The sequence below is a fragment of the Pithys albifrons genome, chromosome 15, assembly GCF_047495875.1.
Source record: "Pithys albifrons albifrons isolate INPA30051 chromosome 15, PitAlb_v1, whole genome shotgun sequence".
NCBI classification, from domain to species: Eukaryota; Metazoa; Chordata; class Aves; order Passeriformes; family Thamnophilidae; genus Pithys; species Pithys albifrons.
The window spans coordinates 17,531,534-17,555,617 of NC_092472.1; the positions used below are offsets into that span (position 1 = coordinate 17,531,534).

Below are 24,084 nucleotides of genomic sequence, written 5' to 3' on the forward strand. Positions count from 1 at the left end.
CCATAATCCAATCCAAGCACTGGATTCTACACTTCACAAGGATTTGTTCACTTCACAATGAACACTCATTTCATTGCTACTTTAAGCATGAAGGTGAACATTGAGATGCTCTTTCTGCAATCACTGGATGCACTTAGAAAGAATCTCCCTGCAAATCATGATCAGTATTGTGAGGTTTTATATCTAGCAGCAAAAAAAAAAAGGCAAAAAGTTACAGAAATATACATTTTGAACAACAAAGAACTCTTTATTTTACAAAATGTATTTCACCTTTTCAGTATTGCCTTTGTAAATGTACTTCATGCTGCAACTACTTACAGTAAAAACACCATTTGCAGCAAATTAAAGGTGCTCAACCAGTTCCAACAGTTTGATTTTTTTAAGGTACAATATCACGTAGTTGCACATTTGATTCTCAGGTGTGGTCCTTTATTTGCTTTAGTTCGTTGAAATCACAGTGAGAACTTCTCATCAACTGCCCCAGGCCACAGATTTAATGAAGATATTACAAGCACAATCATTCTCTACTGCAAAATCTTTCCTTAAAGAAGTCAGCCAAAGGCCAGTGTTTCATTTATTCACTTGCTGCTGTATATGGAGGAGGAATTCATAGTATGATAAGGCTGATTCTGTTCTGTCTTCGATCATATTTTGCAGAAAACTTGATTTCAATGGACTCTCATCCCTTAAAAATGAAAATATAAGTGTTTGAGTGAAATAAACATTTGCCAAGAGCTACAGTGCAATACATTAATAAAGTTACAGGTTAAGTGGCAAGACATTTTAAGGGCATATGAGAAGAGGATCTCAAAGAACCCTTAACAGTGATTAAACCCAGTAATTGCACTTACCAGCATTTACTTCATTTGTATGACATTAACTAAAGAATGCTCTGAGACATTTTGGTCTTTTTTAGTCTGGGGAAATTCTAATTTGAGACAATTCACAACAAGTTGTCAAATCTGCCAAGCACAGCACACACCACCAGTAAAACTTCCACTCAGGAAGTTCAGTGTATGTATCCAAATATGTATTGTCAGCAGGTTCCTAAAGAAGCACAAGGACTGTTAAAAACCACTTACTTTATTATATAGAGTATGGGGAAGAAAGGTCTCTGTTCCCTCAGCCAGGAAATGAAAGCTCGTGTCCTGATGGATTCTGCAGTTTCAAGTTCTGGGAGATGGGTCTAAAATGCAAAGGGTCTCATTAATACAAACAGGGTATTTTTCAGAAAAACAGTAGGTGAACACTTAAAACTAATTAGGCATAAAGAAACCCAGACAGAAAGGTTTTGTGATGTACAGTTTTAGTCTTGTCATCTTTGAAAGGGCCTGAAACAGTCAAGAGCATTAAACTGCTACAGCAATTAGCTATTAAATGGTGATGACTGAGCTGTGACTGATGCCTGTTTTACTGCAGAGACTAAAGGATTTCCCACCAACCTCTGTGCTCACTATTTGTAAGTATTTTTAGTCTGCTCCCACAGGTCTGAGAAACTGTCAGTCTCTCCTTACTGTGTTTCCATGAGAATCTATTTTATAAAGCTTTAGAGGGGAAAAACTCAGAGTTAATAGGAATTATTTATTTCCTTGAATCTGGATTTACACAACTAAAGGGCCAACCTTTGAGTAGTGGCATTTTAGTTCTCATGACAACATTCTGGCAGCACTGGTGGACAGCAAAGCAAGCACATACCATGTTCTGTGGTATTGAGCCATAATTTGGAACTCCAAGGACTTGGCTGATAAAACCCTGCCCACAGTTCTTCCCAATCCACAGAAACATCACCTGAAAGATAAACATCATCAACAACAACATTAATGCAATGCAAAACACACCTCAGCAGTCCCCTACATATTATGAGTTCTCAAGAAGGAAATCTGGATAGTTTTTAGTCTCCACACACTTACAGAGCCAGCATCCATAAGGTAAGCACCATCCCTGCTCAGCTTCTCCACTGACAGCTGCAGAAGGGGTGGCTGAGGTATCGTTCTGTCACTTATGTTGAGAGCCCCCTGAGAGAAGCAAGAAGGAAAACAGCAGTTCACATCTTGATGCAGTAAAACAAACAGAAGGTTAAATAAGAGCAGGATGTATTACACTGAACACTGAAGCTGGACCCTTTTTCTCAGTTCAGCTCAAGTCATACTTCATAATTTACTAATAAATGCCAGTGTTTTGTTTAGAGAGGGTGCATTTCACCAACTTCATCTTAGCTAATTAGTTCTAGAACTGGAATATTTGATATGTACGAAATATGTGATTTCTAAAGTTATTCAGGGTTTTACATAAACATTCACTGTTTATAGAACTGCTTGACCTTTTAAAATAAACTGCAGAGGGACAAAAAGTTCAAGCATGTCTTTTTGTACATGTGATTTATGGTGCAAGATAATGACAAAAGGCAAAGAGTGAAATAAGTTAGAAAAAACCCTTGCCCATCCATCCCAAGGCAGAGAAGCTTCTGTCCAGAATTCACCCATCCAGCCCCAAGTAACAAATCCATAAATGCAACAGAATAGGAAACATTACATTTTAGCTATGCAGCTTTAATGTGGAAAACTTGAGAGATTTTTAACACAAATTTGTTTTCACATCCTACAAATCTTTGCAATCAAACACATCATGTAGCAGTGCAAAGACTCACCTCATCTGTGAGATTATCGACTCTGTACAGGCTGGGATGTGTCATGAGCATGAGGTAAACAAGGGGCTGGTTTTTCACTTGACACATGGTGAAGATTCGTTCATCCAGACGAGTGTTCGTCCCAGTTTGAAATGCTTTCTGCAAACAATCAGCTATTTAGTTTAACCCCTCCAGCAAAGCAAGAGAAGCTGAATTTCACACACCATCTATTGGTTATTTCTAACTTAAGGCTCAGAGATGTGCTGTAAGTATTTTCTCACAGTGTTTCACTGCTGCTGTTTTATTTCTCCATAGTTATTGCCGGTGTTTCACACACACACACACCATACAAGTCTGAGTGTTCCCATCTCTGGGTTCTGGAATTAACCATGACCTGGCACCACCAACCCTGTCTAGTGAGCTCTGCAGCTGAGATGCAAGCACCCTGCAATGTGTCTCTTTAACATACACCCCAAAAATGCTACTTGATAGAATTTAAAAGAATATTGGAGCATGTTACAATTGGCTTCAGTGTTCAGAATCTTAGGTCTGGATTGACAAGAGATAGCCCTGGCTTGCTGGGGCAAAAAAACACCTATAAATTAAACAGGGGCTCACTCCTCCCACTTGATTGGGTCTAATACTTATAAAGTCTTTTACATGAACAAGCTTGGTGTGAACTTGCTGGTTAATTCCTAACAAAGAGGTGCAATTCCAAAAATACTCTCTAGAAGAGAAAGTCAGTTCGTTCAACACTTCTAGTATGAGTTCACAGAAATTCCATTAAAAATACATTGAGAAAATACTGTCAAATGCTTTAAACCTGTTGCAAGAACAGCCAGCCAACTCCCTGTCAGCCAGCTAGCTGCTCTCTTCTGATCCACCCTGAACTGCTGGTGGATCCACATTTCCAGAAATGCACAAAAATCAGACTCCTGATAAAACACTGACACTCCCTGTCACATTCTCTGTACTCGTCAGTGTCTTTAATATTTTGCTGCTCTCTTGCTTTTAGTTTTACACACAGTTCTGAACTCCCAGTTCTGAACTAAATCATTCTCCAGCACAGAACTGTCCCTTTGCTGGAGGCTGACCTGCCAATCATGTTCTCACCTGTCTGAGCAGTGCCACCAATGCTGCTCTCACCTGTTTGAGGAGTGCCAGCCAATGCTGCTCTCACCTGTCTGAGCAGTGCCAGCCAATGCTGCTCTCACCTGTCTGAGCAGTGCCAGCCAATGCTGCTCTCACCTGTCTGAGCAGTGCCAGCCAATGCTGCTCTCACCTGTCTGAGCAGTGCCGGCCAATGCTGCTCTCACCTGTCTGAGCAGTGCCGGCCAATGCTGCTCTCACCTGTTTGAGCAGTGCCAGGATGTAGAGGGGGAAGAGCCTCAGGGAGTGGGGTGCTGTGAGGCCTGGCTGCTGGATGCTGAGCACGGAGGAGCGATAGGCACACAGCGAGTCGATCACGGCGTTCACCAGCGCGTCCCGAGCGTCGCTCAACGTGGCACTCACCGACCGGTCCACGGCTGGGACAGGGCAGAGCTCAGCTCAGAGAGAGGCCTTCCCTCCCTTGGCAATCACACAGTCACATACCAAACACTTTTCTTATTTTATCACATACTTTGGTGCATCTCACTAAGCTTTTCCTACGTTCTAGAGGGAGTCAAGACAAGTGATTCAAAGAAAAGGCTGGGGGTCCCTGATGATGCACCAGACTAACCCTAAGTTCAGGAGACTACATACAGATCTAATGTACAATCACAGAATGGATTGGGTTGGAAAAGACCTCCGAGATCAGCAAGTCCAACCCTTGATCCAACCTCACTGTGATCACCAGCCCAGGGCATTCTGTGCCCTGGGCTGGTGATCACAGTGGGGTTGGATCAAGACGTGGTGGATCAAGACATGGAGGATTCTCACTCAGTGCCACATCCATAGAATCACAGAATCAACTGGGTTGGAAAAGACCTCCAAGATCATCGAGTCCAACCCTTGGGCCAACTGCAGTCCCTTTACCAGATCATGGCACTCAGTGCCACGGCCAAGCTCAGTTTAAAAACCTCCAGGGATGGGGAATCCACCCCCTCTCTGGGCAGCCCATTCCAATGCCCGAGCACTCTCTCTGCAAAGAACTTTTTTCTGCTCTCCAACTTCAGTTTCCCCTGGCAGAGCTTGAGCCCATCGTGCCCCCTTGTCCTATTGCTGAGTGCCTGGGAGAAGATACTTTACCTAAGCCAAGCATTAAAAACAAAGCTCAGGTTTGTAACACAGAAAGCACTCTGAGACAGAATATTATTCTAAAGCTACATTCCAGAGGATTATTGCTCTGAGCTTGGAGGATGTGACCCATGATACCCAGCCAAGGCCTGGGCACACTCACCCATGTTGGCCAGGAGCCCAGTGATGGCCTGCACATCTGCCCCCAGGTACACATCACTCAGTGTGCTCACAACAGGCAAGCACATGGTGTGCACACGAATCCGCCTTTCACCTGCAAGGAAAGAGAACTGTTGTCTCCCAGCAGACTTGTTTTTTGAAACACTGAAATGCCACTGTTTGCTCGACCTAATTTATCATACAAATGGTGAATCAGGCCAGTTCTAGTAGCTTTTAAAAATGATTAGTTCTCAGTTTCTGGGTTAAGTCTACCTACTTTCAGACCAAAACCAAGTTTCTCAAAAAACTTTGTCTGGAAGAATCATAGAATCGATTGGGTTGGAAAAGACCTCCGAGATCATCAAGTCCAACCCTTGGTCCAACTCCAGTCCCTTTACCAGATCATGGCACTCAGTGCCACGGCCAAGCTCAGCTTAAAAACCTCCAGGGATGGGGAATCCACCCCCTCTCTGGGCAGCCCATTCCAATGCCTGAGCACTCTCTCTGCAAAGGATTTTTTTCTGATCTCCAACTTCAATTTCCCCATCAAGGACAGGCAGCAGCACATCACAGCTGTGGTCCTGATATTAAATTAAGCAGTTTGGATCAAAGTTACTGCAGCTGAGTCGCAGCTGATAAATGGATATAAAGACTCCTCTGAACACTGCAGGTACCACCCCCTGTGCATCTTACCCTTGCTGGATGTGTACAGGAGAGCTGACTGGAAAGAAACCACCTGTGTGTCAGTCAGACTCTCCTCCACGGACATCTGCACGGCGTATCCCGCGTCCGGGTTTACGTTGGGCAGCGACAGCAGGTCCGTGGACCTCACAAAGAAGTTCCCATGGAAGGTGTGGATGGAAAGCCCTATGAGATAAACATGTTTGGGTTTCACAGCTGGGAAATACAGGCACTGTCACACATCTGCCACCACTGCAGATGGCTCTGCATGAGAATGTTCCCTCTCGAGGAAATACTGTCTCTTTAGAAAAAGTAAAGATCCCAAACAGACAATGAATCCAAAGAAGCCACAAAGCCTAACAGAAAGCAGGAATTAGCAAGGCAAATCAACACAGAATAGCAGAAAGTCTCTAGATTATAAAAAGTCCATATGGAAATAGAAGTCCAACAAAATTTCCAGTTTTAACCATCATAAAATGGAACCTGAATAGCAGAAAAGATACTGCAAATACAGTCCTTAATAAACTGTCTGATTCCTGGTACTGAATTTTACTTTTCTAATCTTTGCCTTTTAATCATTTAAGCTTACAAAACAGCTAAAATACCAATCAAAACATTCCCAAACAGCAGCAAACACCCACTTCCTCTCTGCTCCACCCCCCCAAAAATCCAAGAAAGTGACTTCAAACCTTTGGTGCATCGTATCCTCATGACAGCCTCAAACCCAATTTTTCTAGTTAGGTATCGTTTCAGTTCCTTCTGCAATTTCTCCACCTGGACAGGGTTGTGTTTGTGATGGTAAGATTGGTAGTAAAAGACACTGCCTGCAGAATACCTTGATATACAACCTGAAATAAAACCAGCACACATTGGAGAGTGCAGACAGTTGCTGCCAGTCTTTAAACACACCAGTTGAATGCAACATTCCCTTAATCATTAAACTCTTCACACCTGCAAATTGCTCTGATACAGTTACAAACCTGCATATAGACACACAGATATAACACAACTGTATCTTCCAGTATGTGTGTAGTTTCAGGTGTGAAACATTCCATTGACCTGAAATTGCAGGTACCTGGTCACTTGAAAGTTTAGTTAAATGGAGGAAAATAATTAAAATGCTAACAAAACTTACTCTAAAGACACTGATGGTTAAAAGGCATAAAAAGGATGAAAGAATTTCGGCCACTTACACCAGTGTCACAAGAATCCTGACTCACTAAGGGAGGATATGAAAATAACTAAGTAAAATCAGGACTGAAAGATTACATTCTATTCACTGTGACTGCTCAGCAAGGGTGACTTTGCATCTTGACACAGCAGATTAGTTCAGATCAGGCTCACACACTCAACATTAATGTAGATTCAGCTTTACAGGACTTACCTAGAGAAGCCAAGTCAGAATACTGCCCACTAAGAAGAAATAAATCCACTGCCACCTGTTGCCCTGAGCAGTCCAAGGCTAACTTCTTGTAAAAATCAGTCGATGGTGTCAGGTGTATGTCCTGTTAATACAGGGCAGAATTACAAAAGACACAGGAAACTCAAACAGTGCCTATTTTCAGAGACACAAATAATTGATTTGCCATCACTGACTACAGAGATATCTTTAAAAAATCAGATAATTAATCTGTGTTTATATTGCCTGGTTGGATTTTCTTTTGTTCTTTCTATGACTTTAAAACAAAGGAGCAAGAAAGCCAAAAAATCACCCCAGAACAGGCAATCCCAGAAGCACCTACATGCACAGAACACAGGGCTGTCAGTTCCCTCAACCTTTTGGCTTTCCTAACCTTTGCAGTTGCTCTTTGGTTTGGCTCTTCTCGTGACTTCAGTGCTCCCATTCCCACAGTGGGAAGCTGCGTTTGGAAGACAGTGATTCTCCCTCCAGTGGGGGACATCAGTTTAAAGGCAGCCTGTAATGCAGGCCCCAGAGCACTCTGAGTTTCCAGGGACTTGGTAAACATCTGTGGCAGGGTCTTCAACAGGTCTTGAATTAGCTACAAGTGAGGAAACACAAGTATTAAGTCTCGGAGTCTTCATATTTTTCAACTTGCCAGAGCTGATTGATGAACATACATTTGTGTATGTTGAAAAAATAATCATATTAACATTTAAATATAAAGGTAGTAAAGAAAAAGTCATAGAAAAATTGTAGTCTTGTTTCAGGTTAGCAAAAGTTTACAGTGACATAGATACAAGACCTCTTTTTTTCTTCCTCAGCCCTGGTATTTGAGCTGTAAGTGTTCAAGAGCATTAAGAAATTCAAAAATTACCAAACTATGTGGATATCACCAGTTATTTAAAATAGTTCTTAGCTCTTACCTCCTTATTTTCATTTAAATTTACTAATAAGTTTTCTGGCATTGGTATAAATATATCTGGAAAGAAAAGAAAAAGTATTTCAGTTAACTTTAAAAAACACTTTCCCCCACCATTATTTCATTATGTACTTGCCAACCATTATCCCTATTGAGAAAAGCAAAGAGTATTTGTGTATAAACTCATGTAAACATAATTCTGGGGATTTCTTGTTTTCTCATAAGCATTCCTGAGGCTAGAATGCCATGTCAAGAGTGGCAATCAACAGGCCTGAAGCATAATCAAGACTATTAAATAAAACCACATGGCAAATATTTCCAGTGTTCATTCTACTCTGCCCCATCACATGCAGTGAAAGGTGACCTGGAATGAAAGGCAGAAGGACAAGCACTGAGCACCAGTCACCAGGAAATCTCTGGGAATGTGCCCAGCATCAGCACTTGGGATCTCAAAAGGAACCCAGATAACTGTCCAACTGAGCCAGGAAAGCTGCCTGCATGTTTTGAGTCACGAGCAGCCCCACTGCTCAGGGAGACATCAGGGAAATGACTTCATATGGAACACACACATGTGCCACTTCCAAAGGCATTACTAGAGAGACTGATGATCTGATCTACAAACTCCCACCAGATACATTTATTTTTAAAGCTTGTCACAACCAGCAGTCATTAGTAGATACTAATCACAGAATTTATTTCTGCATACCTTCAATATCTGAAACTATGAGCATCTGAGGCTGAGAGAGACCTTCCTGAAGGCTGTAGAAATGGATTGTGCTGTCAAATGTTATGAAGCCTATTTTTGTTCTAGTGTTCCCAGGAAGCCTGAAAATGAGACATATGGTGTTCAACAAGATGAAATTTCAGTTCTGCAGGCTTTCTTTTTTTTTTTTTTTTGAACATCCACTGCATCTCTCCATGGTTATTACCAAGCAGCTTAACAACTACACTGCAAGAGCTTGACTAAGTCATTTTGGAGAGGGGAAAAAACCAAACAAACCAACAAAAATGTAGCTCATAGTAGAGTCACCTACCAGAGATGCAGAAACCTTAAGAGGATAACCAGAAATGGAAAAGGAAGAAATAAACTACAAAATACCAAGTAGCATTTCTCTAAGTTCAAAGAGCATGTATTTTATGAAAAGTTTATTAGCTGTGTGACTCCTTTCAGCAATTGCTCATCTAAATTGCAGCTTCTAAAAAATACAGTTCAAAAGACATCACAAACATGATGTTTATATTCTTTTGGGGATTGGTGAAGCAGATAGGAGAGAGTCAGACTGAAAAATAAACCTCAATTCTCTTTCATACTGGTGCTGATGTGATGGGAAAAGACAACAACTTCGTGGTACCTTTTAACACAACACCAGGAGATTTCTTAAGAGGAATGCAAATAAGAGATTTTAAGAAAAAAAAAGAACTTACAAGTCCAGATTGTCTAACAAGGTCTGGCAGACTGTATTCAAGTATCCTGTCTCTATTGCATTGTGAGAGACATCAAACACGAAGAGGTACACGGGTGGCTGAGGCGGGCGCAGCTGAGCAAAGGAAAGATTGCCTTCACTTTTCCAATAACATTTAGTACATTGGGTTTATTCATTCCACTGCACATTTGAACTGTTAAAACAGCACCCAGATGACAGCTAAAACTTCTGACTGCATTTGCCTCTGACTTGGTAATACCCAGAATTTTAGTTTTCCTCCAGAAGACCAATAAACACCTACATATTCTAAACACAGAACAACTCTGACATCATAAATGATTAGAAATGAACTATCTGTAGTTCTCCCCAAGAGTTCTCAAATTCACTGCTTGAAGCAACAGCTGTTCTACTGAGCTGGAAAGCATCCTCTGTAACAGTTTGTTCTGACTTCCCTCTGAAAATAAAGAAAAGGGAGAGAATAACTAAAAGTAAATAAAGCCTTACCATGTATTCAGATGGAGCCATAAACTCAATAGTAGCATTCTGGACTTCAGGTCTTTTATGAGGTTCTCCATAAACTCTTGTCACAGGATTATACAGGAATTCTTCAGGAACTATGCAGGTAAGTTTATATATTAGTATTTCACACTGGTGCTGGCTGTGCTGCATTTTAAAACAAATACATCAACTCTTCTGTAGCTGCTGGGAAACACTTCTTGGAGAACCAGACAGGGCAGCTATTTTGTCACCTGCCAGGCCACCCTGGGGGCCACTTGGGCTTCCTGTGCTTTTCCAGGGTCACCAGTGCCCTTGGGAAACCCTTCTGAGGACCCACAGCCCCAGCAGGACCCACAACAACCCCAGCACTGACCTGGCCAACAACGTTACAGCCTCAAAGGCCAAGAGGGGAAAGGTTAAGGCAACCAGCACATTTAAAACCTACCATCATTCACTCTATAGCACAAGTTGCATTTCCATCTCCTTTGGTCTAGAAAGCTGACAAAAGGGTTGATGTACGTCCGGCAGGAGCGGCATCTCACGATAATACTGGAAGTGACCACTGGCAATTGCTGCAAAAGAAAAGCTTCCTGTTTTAAAGCAGCACCACCCTCAGCTGTTCACCCACAGCAACACCACCACCTACACTGTGCTTCCTGGGGAGCTGCTCAGAGCACTCCTGTGCAAGGAAGGAGCACTTCTGCATCCCAACAATTCCTAAGCATGACAGGGAGGAACTGAGCTCTAACGAATCTGACTCTGTAGGTTCCCTTTCCAAGCCTCTGAAGTCTTGAGTTTATACTGATGGTTTAACATCAAATCCTACACCCACCACAGATCAAAAATCAGGAGAGGAAAAGCCCACATCTTTCAAAAGTTAATTAAATTGTGAAAAAATAACAGTGTTTAAAGAGGCACTGCTAAATTAGAAAGTCTTCTGTCTATCTGAGGACATCCAAACCCTTTCAGCTTTGTCAAGTCTTAGCTGAGCTCAGAATTAGTGCTAGGCTTGGTATAGGAAATCAATAACTACAACTGATATGTGACAAGATAAACTGGAAATTAGGTGTGTTGCCTTCTGTCACAGTTTGAGTGCTGTGCTGTCTCTAAGCTTTCACTTTAAGGTTTGGGAGTTGTGTTTTTTTATTAAAAAGTGAAGACTTGAAGGTTTAAAAATGGCAGGGAGAAATAATTCAGAAGAATTACAGTGATCTGGATGGAACAGGGAAATGTCAGTTATTCTGGCAATTTTTCTGGGCCAAGACACCTGCCCTTGTTTTATAATTCACTGTCCAGCTGTGGGCTCTAGGAAAGGCACAGTTGATATTTCAGCATTTGAAGTTGTGAATATTTGTCATACCGATAAGTCTTTGAAAGGATGAAGCAGGAGCCCCAAAGGAAGTTTGGCTTTATTCAATAAGGCCTGAGTTTGAGGAATGTTAGTCAGGGTACAGCGGAACAACCTACATGGAGGACAAAGGGTTATTTTCAGAGGCTTTCAGAGAATAAATTATGACTTCAGTAGTACAGTTTATTTTTCTAGAGCTGGTGATGGTGAATTTCCATTTCCAGATAAAGGATCTTCTCCATCTCTGTCACATCACTTTGTTTCTGTCTGAGCTTCACTCAAGACATACTTGGAGTTCTTGTTTTAAAGAAATGCTCTTTGCACAAAGCTGAGTGTCATTTTAGTCACTCAAATCAAAGTTAAGCCAAACAACGTTCAAGGTTGCACCAAATAAGTGTTATTTTGGAACAAATAAGAACCAGCAAAATTTTAAAGTTGTTTTAAAACTTACTAACTATAACCAACCCCCCAGTCATTTCCTGAGGGTTCAGCACTCAGTGGCTTCTGCAAAGTGCAGATGTGCGTGGCAGGTTTGCAAATCCAGTCCAGCTTGTTTGCATGAACAGTGGCACAAAGACACTGTTATTTGCTTCATCCCTCATAGAAAGATTTGCAAAGCAGGAAGACCTGGCTACACACAGTTTGGTTGTTCTCCTCAGGGAGATTACCTGAACAACCAACTGCCACAGCCTCTGGTCTGACATTTCCTTTACTCCTTTGTTTTAAAAGGTTATGTTCAATACAGAGGTCACCCACGTTCCTGCACTCAGTTTTTTGGTGTACCTCACTTGAATGAGTTGATTCCTATTTTGTATCTTTTCTCAGTCATACTCACTGCCAGCTATAAAGTTTCATATTTTTCCTCATACTTTGTACACAAGTAACTTTCCCCACTTCAAAAATCAAACCCACCACTCACCACCTTCATCTTAACAAACTGAAGCCCAATTTCAACGTTTGCTACTCACAAAATTAAGGAAATAGTTTGTGAAGTTATGTTTCTAAGCAGAAATTTCTACCTCTGTTTATTTTGATGAATTATAGCACACAGATAATCTTACTCAGGATTACAGTTGAGCTTCTGGATCTCTTCATGCAAGTTGGGAACAGGAGCCTTCAAAAGGGTTGGGGGAAGGATATTTCTTTCTTGAAGAAGATTCACAGGTCTCAACCCCTCCTGCTGTAGACTCAGGCCACCCATTGATGCATTTAAGTGATTGGTGCCCAGGGCAGGCTAAAGACAAATAAAATTTCAGAAATTAACACCAATGATTTGGATGAAACCCACAGGTCACTTCAAAAGCAAACACATTTCCCTTCCATTCTGTTTTGTTCATGTATTATCAATATATTGATATATTCAGAAATACCACTTGTTACACAAACTTTGCCTTAGGCATGTAACACAGCAGAGGTAAAAATTTACTACATTTCCTATAAGGCTCTTGAAATACAAAGGCTCAGCTGGCAAAAGGGTTGCTCAGTTCAGTTTGAAAGTCCAGGAAACAAACCCCAAGCACTTCAGCTAACAGTGAGAACACAAGGGGAGGGAAACATGCCAAAAGCAGCTGAAAGTTTCAAAAGGAACATCCTGGGCAGATCTGAGGACAGAACACTTTCAGAAAGAGCTGGCACACAGCTTTTCCAGCAGAAACATTAATTCAGGCTATGCCCATCCTCTTTGAACAAATGCTGCCCAAACTGGGAAGCACAGAAGCAGCACCCCAGACATGCACAGCACACACCAACCATCACTTTTCTTTGCCCACACACACCCCACAAGGTGTACTGGGATAAAAAACAGACAGGATTTACCTGGTGGAAATGTTTTGCTCCATCTGGATATTGCAAAGCAGATCCATGCATTCCTGGTGCTCCAGGAGGGGAAGGATGTTGGTAGCCTGGAGGTAAGGCAGGGTAAGAATACCCAACACTTCTGTTCATCTTAAGATTCGGGGCAGCAGGAGAATGGTGGGGAGTTGCTGGAAGCAGAGCAGAAGAAAACACTTAATTGCTGAAGAACTGTCTCACTCAAGGCATTAGTACATTGTTCAGTCCCTCAGTGTAAATATTACTGTCAATTTTCACAGTGCTCTGACCTGCTTCACATATTACAGGCAAAGTCATTCAAATTCTCAATGCTTCACATTTCATATTCAGCTTCAACACAGTCCAAGAACCAAGTACACATGTCTGTACATAAATGTTTAAACTTTTATCTTTCCCAGACTCTTAAATAACCATTTTCACTCCCAAGGCCTTACCCATGAGGCCACCACCTTCTATGGCATCGTAGCTGTTTTGCACCACTGACCCATCACTGGCACCAGATGTGGCATCACCTTTTAAAGAAAACAATCACAGAAAGAAAAATTCACAAGTCACAAGGGTGTTTTAATGAAGGAAATGCAAAAAAAAAATCCTACTTGCTGGATGAATATTTAGATGAGCATAATTTGGATCTACTTTGCTTTTGTCCCAGGACAAAACTGAATTAAATACACACTTTGGCCTCTTTCTCACCCACGACCTCAACAAAGGACAGTCACAAAACCTCACACTCTTTTTTCAAGGTTGAATCACCTTTTGAGGTTCCTTTAGATTAGGTATTTGCCATAACTTTACATGCAGCAAAGGGCAGGGGACAGCTTAGTTCACCCATAGGATTTCTCCACTGATGATTCTCAAATACACCAAATTCCCTTCACTTAGTCCAGTACTGGTCACCAAACAGCAACAGGTCTGATATGGGCACACACCAGTCAAGATAGAAATTCCATCTGAGGTAAGAAAACCTTGAAACTGAGAGAGTGCTCCCAAAGGACAGTTTTTGGTAAACTAACAGTCTAAATACACAAACACAATTACCTATTGCTAAGGACAAGCAGGTTCTCAAATTATTTTTATTATTTAAAATCTTCAATGATGACCCAGTAAAAGGAATTTACATTACTCACTGAACCTTCACAGAATGCAGCAGTCAACCTGCTTCCTAGACTGAACATTTTTATCTCTCCAGGGCTATGGAAATGTTTCTCTTAATTACGAAGAAAACATTTCCTAAGCAAAAGCTGTTTCTAATGCACTCAATACATTCACAACTAAGCTAAATCTGAATATACTATTCTTGTACTCACACAGCTACCACACACAAGAAACTGTCAATCTGAACATGCAGGGGAACCAACAGCTTTGACAGAACAAACTCTGTATGTAAAAATAAAGCTGCTGACTGGCACGTGGCCCTGTCTGGAACGGGCACTGAATGCCACCCCACTGCAGTCTGTGTCACACACAGCCCCAGGGGGGTCCTGGGCAATGCCACGTTTGTGCAGAGCCCACAGCAGGCACAGAAAGGCAGGTATGTGTCTTCAACAGCTGCCACTCAACAGCCTCCAGCAACTTCCTTCAGAAAATTAACAAATCCAGGCTGTGTTTCGGTGATTTTACACAGAGGGGAGGAAGAAGGGACAGCTACAGAAACAGGCAAGGGATTGCAGGACCACATCCCAGCTCTCCCTGCAGAAGGAACACTATGGGAAGTCATCCAGAGATTTTGTCCTCACAGCAGTCAGGGATGCAGAGAAATCAGAATTCCACTATCAGCTTAGAACACAAAAAACTAAAAATGCAAGGCCAACTACAGGAGACATGGTCATGTTAAACAGCACTTGGAAATCTATTCTGAAGTGCAAGTTTTTAAAATTTTATTAACATGTGTCTACAAGAATTATTTTACTTCCTTTCAGGTCCCTACCTGCTCCTTTCAGATTCAATTATTAGCTGTATTAGGATCAATTTTACAACTAGAGTCTCTAATAGAACAATGTGCTTGACTTTAAAGGTTGCCTATTACAGCAAGTTGCCACACTGGAATTCAAAGTAAAGTGACAATTATTTCTTACCTTCTCTATTTGCAACTGAATTTAGCAGAGGCTGTGCATGAGGGGGCCCTGCAACAGCTGCTGGTGGCCTTGAGGGACCACCAACTGGGGGAGGTCCCAAAGGTGGCCTTGGAGGGTGAAGTGGAGTTAAAGGCTGAGTCACTGCTGGAGGTGCAGATCCTGCAAAGAAATGAACTTTTAGGAAGGTTTTAACCCAGCTGAAAAAGCCACAAAAGTCTTGTTAGGAAAACACACAGGCTGAACTCTAAATATTCCTCTTATTCAGAGAATATACAGCATGAGATACATAAATCCTGAAATCCAGGGTGTCACACAACTTCGGGTTGTTCCTGTCATGCCTTTCTCATACTGTAGGGACATGGGTTCCTGCAGCTGCTGGTCTGTCAGTTTGTTGTTGGCAAGAATTTCAAGAGGTACAGAAAGCATCCAAACTTCATAACTAAGTCTGGGGTGATCACCAAATGAGCTGAATTAATTTTAAAAGTGATCATTGCTCTACAAAAGAAACACCAGGAAAATCGCTCAGGAGGATTCACCATTGAATGGATATAAAAATAAGCTTATCCCAAACACTTCCTCTCATTTCATGTGCCATTTTCCAAAATCTCTCAGCATTTTCCTCACTAACTCCAAAGCACTAACTCTTCATTGCAATTCAGTGCCAGAAATAGTTTCATAAATTTTGAGAGCTTAAGACGTTTTGAACAGTGTAACAAAATTAGTCAGGAGTGTAACAAAAACCACCAGCACCAAGAAGACTCTCTAATGAGGCTAAAAGCACTTCACAGAAAAATTGTTTGCTTTTACATGGAAAATATTTCTGTACTTAATTCCTGTTTGCATGCTCAGTCAGAAAAACCTCAGCAACAACAGAGGCAAAGAGAAACTTGAGTATTAACTGTGTTTCCATAATAATCACAAGTTGCACAATAAAGCTGTTTAGTGCTAGAAGAGCTTTTACCACTGCATGTACCAGCAGTCAAGCAGCAGGAACAAAGTTTCCTACTTTTAGACTGACCATTATCATGAAATGTGAAAATTACAAGTTTGGAGGAAGGAACCTTTCCATTGAACTTTCCATTGAACAGCACAGAATGCTTTTCAGTTTTCTTTCCAGGCTGTGCTCCAGTTTTGCTGCATCAACCTGGCTGAGGCTGTTCAGAAAACAACCTGAATCAAGGGATTACAGAACAGCTGACAAGGAGACCATGCTCACTGAGCAGAAACACAGTTTGTGATTGTGAAGTCCTGGACTGAAACATGTTAATGCTCCAAGAGCCACCCCAAGGAATGGTGCAGGTCACAGAACCAGCATCACCCACACAGAGTGTCCCAAAACAATGAGATTCAGGGTTTACCTGCTCCAGCCAAGTGCAACACCCAACCTGTGCACACAACTCCCATTTCTAACCCAAGGAAAGCCCTCCAGTGTTTGATGGGCATATCTGCTTTGAGTCTTGTTCCACAAGCAAAGTGTGGCTGCAGAGCCCACTCTAAATTCTTTATTTTAACAGGACACTGAGAAAAGGCCATGGGCAAGACAATCCCAAGGTAATGGTTACCTGGCTTCATGTAGCTGTTCTGCAGTGGGGGAGCTCCTGGAGAAGCAGCATATTGGTAACTCCCGGGGGGGTTTGTACCTCCCGGCAGCGACGACGGTGGCTGAGCTGTCCCTGTCCCTGTGCCGTGGGCCAAAGGGCCGGGCTGAGCCCCAGGTGGGGGACCCACAGCACTCTGGCTGTACTGCCAGGGTGAAAGCACCGGGGGGCTGGCTCCAGGGGCAAAGCTTCCAGCAGGGGATGGAGCAGCCGAGTTCTGTAGCGCAGGCGGCGGCAGCACGTGTGGGACGGGACCCGTCTGTTGTGCTGGTGACCCGGGGAAAGCTGACACTGGTGGTCTGTTCAGAGTCTGGCCAGGTCCTTGATAGTTGTTTAACTGAGACACATTCTGAGAGCCACTGTAGTTATACTGTCCAGGAGGCTGATGTGGAGGAACCTTGGGCGGCGCCTGATGGGAGAAGGGCCCTGGCACTGCAGGGCTGTACCCCTGGCCATTGGGTGAATGCAGCAGCTGGTTCTGAACAGGCCCTGCAAGAGAGAAAAACACTCTTTAGGAAGTCAGTGTGGTGTATCACTTCTGAAAACAAGAGATTCTCCTTAGGGTTTTATTAGTCTCCAAGCCATCTTTTCTTTCAATAACCAGGTGTGACAGAAGTGCTGCTGCAGGGCCAGGAATCTGGCAGGATTTTCCTATCAACACTGTTCTGTTTTACAGTAGCCCTGCAAACACTAAACATTCCAGCACCATCCATGCTCCTGGACTGCAATTCACACAGGACACCATTTCAATCTTCAGAAACAGCCAAAAGCATCAGGCTGAGCACAGAGGAGCACTCTCACACAGCAGACCCAAAGTGGAAGACCCATTGCATAATAACTCCATTTCACATGACGACTGACACCCACTTAAACTTCAGCTGACCACAAAGACACCACCAGCCACTCCAGCATAGGTCACCATCCTGCTTCTCAAGTGACAGAGTTAATCTATGAAAGTTTCTGCAGTTAATTTTAGTAAGAGAACTCTCCATGCACACACTGCTCATGTGAGTGGCCAACTGTCACCAACATGGAACGAAGGGTAAGTTTATCATAAAATAACTCACCAGTCAGGAAAATAAAACTTGAGAGGTTAATGATGCTCTTTATTTGTGGGTTGGTATAGCTAAACTAAGTTTTGCTCATTTGAAGAAAATAATTGAAAAAAAAGGTTAATAACTCTCCAAACAGCAAGAGCATCATCAGGTTTCTGCTTTACAGGTGAACACAGAGAAAGAATTCCATGAGATTTCATAGAATGGATTGGGTTGGAAAAGACCTCCGAGATCAGCAAGTCCAACCCTTGATCCAACCCCACTGTGATCACCAGCCGAGGGCACAGAGTGCCCTGGGCTGGTGATCACAGTAGGGTTGGATCAAGATGTGGTGGATTCTCACTCAGTGCCACATCCATAGAAACATAGAATCAGAAAAGACCTCTGAAATCTTCAAGTCCAACCCTTGCTCCAACTCCAGTCCCTTTACCAGATCATGGCACTCAGTGCCACGGCCAAGCTCAGTTGAAAAACCTCCAGGGATGGAGAATCCACCCCCTCTCTGGGCAGCCCATTCCAATGCCTGAGCACTCTCTCTGCAAAGAATTTTTTTCTGCTCTCCACTGCAATAAGGGCTCCATTAAGAAAATTATTACTACAGGTTTTTCATACCATTGCCACAAAATGGACATCAGGAAGAGAGACTGTAAACTGTCATGTGAAATCCTCCTGAGCAAAATACACCAGATACTCCTGGTCAGGCAGCCACAACTCCTTCAAAATTCCCAAACCACTGTCCAGTGTATCATCACACTGTGGCCCTCCCTGTCCTCTAAACACACAGCTGGAACACTGGAGACATTCCACACACAGTTATACATGTGAGAGCAGAAAAGAACCTCTTCATGGTTCAGAGTTAAGGTTCTTTTCTTTGCAAGCCTGTACTGTTTTCCAGATTTCCAGATCTAGTTAACATTTGAACAACTGTTTTGAACCTAGATAAACAAAAGCACTTAATTCTCCAGAAATGCCTGCAGGATTCAACACTTAAATTTGAACAAACATGCCAGAGATATTGACTTGTACAGTGGAGATTAGATAGACAGATGAGTCTAGATGAGTCTACATGAGTGAGTCTAGATGAGTCTAGATGAGTCTACATGAGTCTAGATGAGTCTACATGAGTGAGTCTAGATGAGTCTACATGAGTGAGTCTAGATGAGTCTACATGAGTGAGTCTAGATGAGTCTAGATGAGTCTAGATGAGTCTAGATGAGTCTAGATGAGTCTAGATGAGTCTAGATGAGTCTAGATGAGTCTAGATGAGTCTACATGAGTCTACATGAGTCTACATGAGTCTACATGAGTCTACATGAGTCTACATGAGTCTACATGAGTCTACATGAGTCTACATGAGTCTACATGAGTCTACATGAGTCTACATGAGTCTACATGAGTCTACATGAGTCTACATGAGTCTACATGAGTCTACATGAGTCTACATGAGTACTGGAAACAGCTGTCACGAGAATGAAGTCAGAGAATTTCATTTCACATTCAAAGACAGCTGGTTTCCTATTGAAACATTCTAGTTAAGTTCTGAAAGGTGAGCAAGTTCACCTTTCCAAGTTAAACTAACTTTGAACTCAGGCTTTCTGACAATAAATTAGGCCAAATGCAGAACACACTGAAATGCTCAGTTAGGACAAACACTGCACTGGTCATGCAGCTCCTCATTCCCTGGGAAGCCTCAGGCAGCTGTTAATGCTGGAGTAACACACAGATCCTCACTAACTACTACGGTGCCAGTGATCTCATCCTCACCCCTCTGTTATTTGTGCATCAGAAGGACACCCTGTACAGTCTCCACCCATTACTTTCAACATGCAATTTATGATCCAGTTAGGAAATCCAGTTATAACCTACTGTCCTTACGATGCTGCTCATAAATCTTTGCAATCAGTAATTCCCTACAGTCAGTGGTGTCCAAAGGAAAAGCTCACAAAGATGAACATGCCAAGTTATGACTCACCTTCAGAAATTACCCTGCAGTGTTTCAGGTGGGTTTTCCACAATTGATTTACAAACCTCACTGTCAATTAAACTTGTTGAGTTTAGAAATGATGAAGGATTCCTGCACGATGCCAAAGCTCCTGCCTGCATCCACACACTCACTGAGAGAACAACACCACTATAAGCTGCATGAGAAACACAGCACAAGTAAAAATTAATTTCCTAACTTGATTATTCACCTTAAGGCACGACTTTCTAGCCCAGACAGGAATCAGGTACTTGGGTTGCTCTCCTATGCACTGTTTTCCTGCTTGAGGATGAAACAGTAGAAGTGAAGTGATACTCAAAACTGACCAACTTGATATTTTCTATAGCACCTTATTAAAAAAAGAAAAACCAAATTCAAACCGCAGGACAGTATTTCAAATTTCAATTTTTATTTTTAAAGTCAGAAGGGCCACGAATAGTCCTGATACTCTCATGCAGTTCATGTTTCCAAGACAAGCCTGCATAAAGCTGCCAACAAAGCTAAAGAAACAGCACTGAGGGGCAAAACCCCTTTGTAAAAGGTTTCCCAGTGCACAAAAACTTCTCAGGACTCACTGTTTTGTTGCTCCCAGGCTTCCATCTTGACTGACCTCTTTACTGAGGCCTGTCAAAGAACACCTAGGCCCTCCAGCTTTCCCAAAAACTGCTGGTTTTCTGTGAGGCCAAGAAGAAACAAGGAATTCTGTGTAGACTGAAGAGCTACTTCAACTTCACAGCAGCAAAACAGCCAACACTCAGGAGACCAGAGAGAGGAGCTGGTGATGGAAGAAAGGCCAGCTGGTTAACAGCAAGACACCTCTACAGCAACACAGGTCATTTAACATTTCTAAGAGCTCAGGAAAGGCACCAGAATACACATGGATGTTGCCTGATGGTCAAATGGTCAAAGTACTAATGCAGAAGATCAGGGTCCAAGTTATTTTTTCTGCCACACACAATTTCAGTGCCTTCTACTCCAAGCAGTTCTTTAGCACATCATTTTCACCAGCCACAGGCTCTCCAACCTCCAGGGAGATGCAAGGAAAAGTCACATCCCAACAGATGCCATGGGATCAGGCACCAGCACTGCCTCCTTCAGCTGACTCTGACTCACGGGTTTCCAAACCCAACACCACCTCCTGACCTCAAAGTGCCACCACATAAGAAAAGCAAAACAGTGCTAAAAGAATTGTTCCTCCTTCCTGCTTTGACTTTAGACCTATCAAATGGAAAGCAAATCAGGAACCTGCAGTTAAATGAGTGCAGAATGAACAGCCCAACAGGAATGAAGGGGAGGAAGGTTGTTGCCAAGCAACACGATGCTCCCTGTTAAACAATTCCCGGGCAGCACATGGTGCTGCTCTGACAATCCCCTGCCTTGCTGGGCACGGGGAGTTACCTGCAAACAGGAAGGGCTGGCAGGTCTGTAACAATCTCCATTCTGCTGACAGAAACCTTTCCTCACACACCAGCACCACAGCACTCTCAGTACCCTTGACACTATTTCATAAAGCTTTGCTTTTACTGCAAAGGTCAAGGATCACAGAACCTTCTTAAAATGCATTTCATAGAATCACAGAATGGACTGGGTTGGAAAAGACCTCCAAGAACAGCAAGTCCAACCCTTGATCCAACCCCACTGTGATCACCAGCCCAGGGCACAGAGTGCCCTGGGCTGGTGATCACAGTAGGGTTGGATCAAGATGTGGTGGATCAAGACATGGTGGATTCTCACTCAGTGCCACATCCAGAGAATCACAGAATCAGAAAAGAGCTCTGAGATCATCAAGTCCAACCCTTGGTCCAACTCCAGTCCCTTTACCAGATCATGGCACTCAGTGCCACGGCCAATCTCAGTTTAAAAACCTCCAGGGATGGGGAATCCACCCCCTCTCTGGGCAGCCCATTCCTTATTACTCTCTCTATAAAGAACTTTAAGCAATGCTCAGAGCAGTCCATGCTTGAACAATCTGATTTATTTCAAAGGCCAGCAACCAGCCTTACCTCTAACACACTCCAACAACTATTGTGGTTTTTTACCTATCATTTGCATAACTCCACATTTCAGTTCTTTATTTTTCACACACCTGCCAACTGGGCAGCCTGAAATTCCTCTCCCTCTGACTGTCTCTCCAGAGATTCCATTATGTGCTTCATCTGACACCAGGAAAATCAGCAAACAGAAAGCACTGCCAGGCTGTAAATCGTCCCACTCAGTGGCTCCATTTGTGCAGGCTCAGCTCAGACCAGGAGCCCTCCAGAACGGAGCCCTCCCTCCCTCCACGCTGCACCCACTGCCCTGACCCCAGAGGCAGCTCCACAGTTATTTGTAAAATGTCATGTTGCTGATGGCTTTGAGGAAAGGCTGTGAAGGAGGAGGGGGGAAGAGAAATCAAAAGATCTCATTCTAACTGAGCTGCTTATGATGCAGCAGAGCACTGAGACACACAAGTGTGTCATTAGGGAAGCGAGTGCAGAGGATGTGGGGGGTGTGTGTGTGTGAAATCAGGAGGCCCTTTCAACAGCACAGATTTGCACACAATGCAAGAAACAGATAAATCACAGAATCAGTTGGGTTGGAAGAGACCTCTGAGACCATCAAGTCCAACCCTTGATCCAACCCCACTTTGATCAGTGCCACGTCCAATCTCATCTTAAAATCCTCCAGGGATGGGGAATCCACCCCCTCTCTGGGCAGCCCATTCCAAAGCCTGAGCACCCTCTTTGGAAAGAATTTCTTCCTGCTATCCAACCTAAACCTCCCCTGGCAGAGCTTCAGCCCCTCTTGTTCTACTGCTGGTTGCCTGGGAGAAGAGACCTACCCCCACCTGGCCAGAACTTCCCTTCAGGCAGTTCCAGACAGTGCTGAGGTCACCTCTGAGCCTCCTCTTCTCCAGGCTGAACACCCCCAGCTCCCTCAGCCTCTCCCCACAGCACTTGTGCTCCAGTCCCTTCTCCAGCCTCGTTGCTCTTCTCTTCTCAGTTGGGTTGGAAGAGACCTCTGAGATCATCAACCCTTGATCCAACCCCACTGTGATCACCAGCCCAGGGCACAGAGCCCTGGGCTGGTGATCACAGTGGGGTTGGATCAAGACATGGTGGATTCTCTGTCCCTGGAGGTGTTTAAGAGGACACTCAGTGCCACATCCAGTCCCTTCTCCAGCCTCGTTGCTCTTCTCTGGCCCCACTCCAGCCCCTCAATCTCTTTCCAAACTGAGGGGCCCAGAACTCACAAGCCTGGCCTTGTGTTTCTTTATTCCCAGCTTAAAGCACTGCCTGTAGGTTGTTCGCTTCCACCTTTTACACCTCGTTTTAAACAGGTCTATTTTGCGACGAGGAAACTCAGCAGGACTTTCTCGGCTCGCAGCCCGCGGGGACGCCAAGACGAGGGAGCCCCAGAGCCACCCGCACCGTCCGAGGGGCCACATCCCGGCCCGGTGTGCTGCGGGCGTCCCGGCAGGGAGGGCTCAGAGCGGGGAGTTACCGGGGAGCCGCTCGGTGTTTGTCGGACAGGGCCGGGTCACCCCCGGCCTGGCCCCGCCGCTGCCGCTCCTGCTCCCTCCCCGCGGCCCCCCAGCCCCGCCGCGCTCAGCGGGGAGGCCCCCCCGGGCCCGGAGCCCCCTCGGCAGGCCGGGCCGGGGCGCTGCCCGCACTCACCGTTGGCGTAAGGCCGTGCCCCGGGCTGGGCCATGTCCGCCGCTCCGCCGGGACCTCCGGGCCGTGCCCCGGGCTGGGCCATGTCCGCCGCTCCCGCACCGCCCCCGGGCCGTGCCCCGGGCTGGGCCATGTCCGCCGCTCCGCTGGGGCCCCCGGGCCGTGCCCCGGGCTGGGCCATGTCCGCCGCTCCCGCACCGCCCCCGGGCCGTGCCCCGGGCTGGGCCATGTCCGCCGCTCCCGCACCGCCCCCGGGCCGTGCCCCGGGCTGGGCCATGTCCGCCGCTCCCGCACCGCCCCCGGGCCGTGCCCCGGGCTGGGCCATGTCCGCCGCTCCCGCACCGCCCCCGGGCCGTGCCCCGGGCTGGGCCATGTCCGCCGCTCCCGCACCGCCCCCGGGCCCGGCGGGGCACCCGCACCCGGAACTGCCGCCGCGCGCAGCCGCACTGCCGACACGTGGCACTTCCGGGACGGCGCTGCGGCCGAGGGGGCGGGCCCGGGGCGGGGCCGAACGAGCCCGAAAACTGCCGGAAATCACCGAGCACAGCCGAACACATCCGAATATATCCGAACAGAGCCGAGCACAGCCGAACAGAGGCGAGCCCCGCCGAGACTTGC

The 24,084-nt window shown here is 44.6% G+C and overlaps 1 protein-coding gene across 1 annotated transcript; it reads right to left on the minus strand.

Annotated features, from left to right (window-relative positions):
* Nucleotides 1–226: 226 nt before the first annotated feature.
* On the minus strand, nucleotides 227–23,919 carry SEC24A (SEC24 homolog A, COPII coat complex component). The gene is made up of 23 exons (XM_071569965.1): nucleotides 23,470–23,919; nucleotides 16,742–17,266; nucleotides 15,180–15,338; nucleotides 13,539–13,616; nucleotides 13,090–13,256; nucleotides 12,336–12,508; nucleotides 11,287–11,389; nucleotides 10,372–10,498; nucleotides 9,933–10,042; nucleotides 9,430–9,542; nucleotides 8,711–8,829; nucleotides 8,009–8,064; nucleotides 7,477–7,683; nucleotides 7,068–7,188; nucleotides 6,373–6,531; nucleotides 5,696–5,869; nucleotides 5,007–5,117; nucleotides 3,977–4,152; nucleotides 2,648–2,785; nucleotides 1,911–2,015; nucleotides 1,696–1,788; nucleotides 1,083–1,186; nucleotides 227–685 (listed from the first exon to the last, which is right to left on the minus strand). The coding sequence occupies exons 1-23, from the start codon at nucleotides 23,837–23,839 to the stop codon at nucleotides 571–573; spliced, it is 3,603 nt and encodes a 1,200-aa protein (XP_071426066.1). The 5' UTR covers nucleotides 23,840–23,919; the 3' UTR covers nucleotides 227–570.
* Nucleotides 23,920–24,084: the final 165 nt, after the last annotated feature.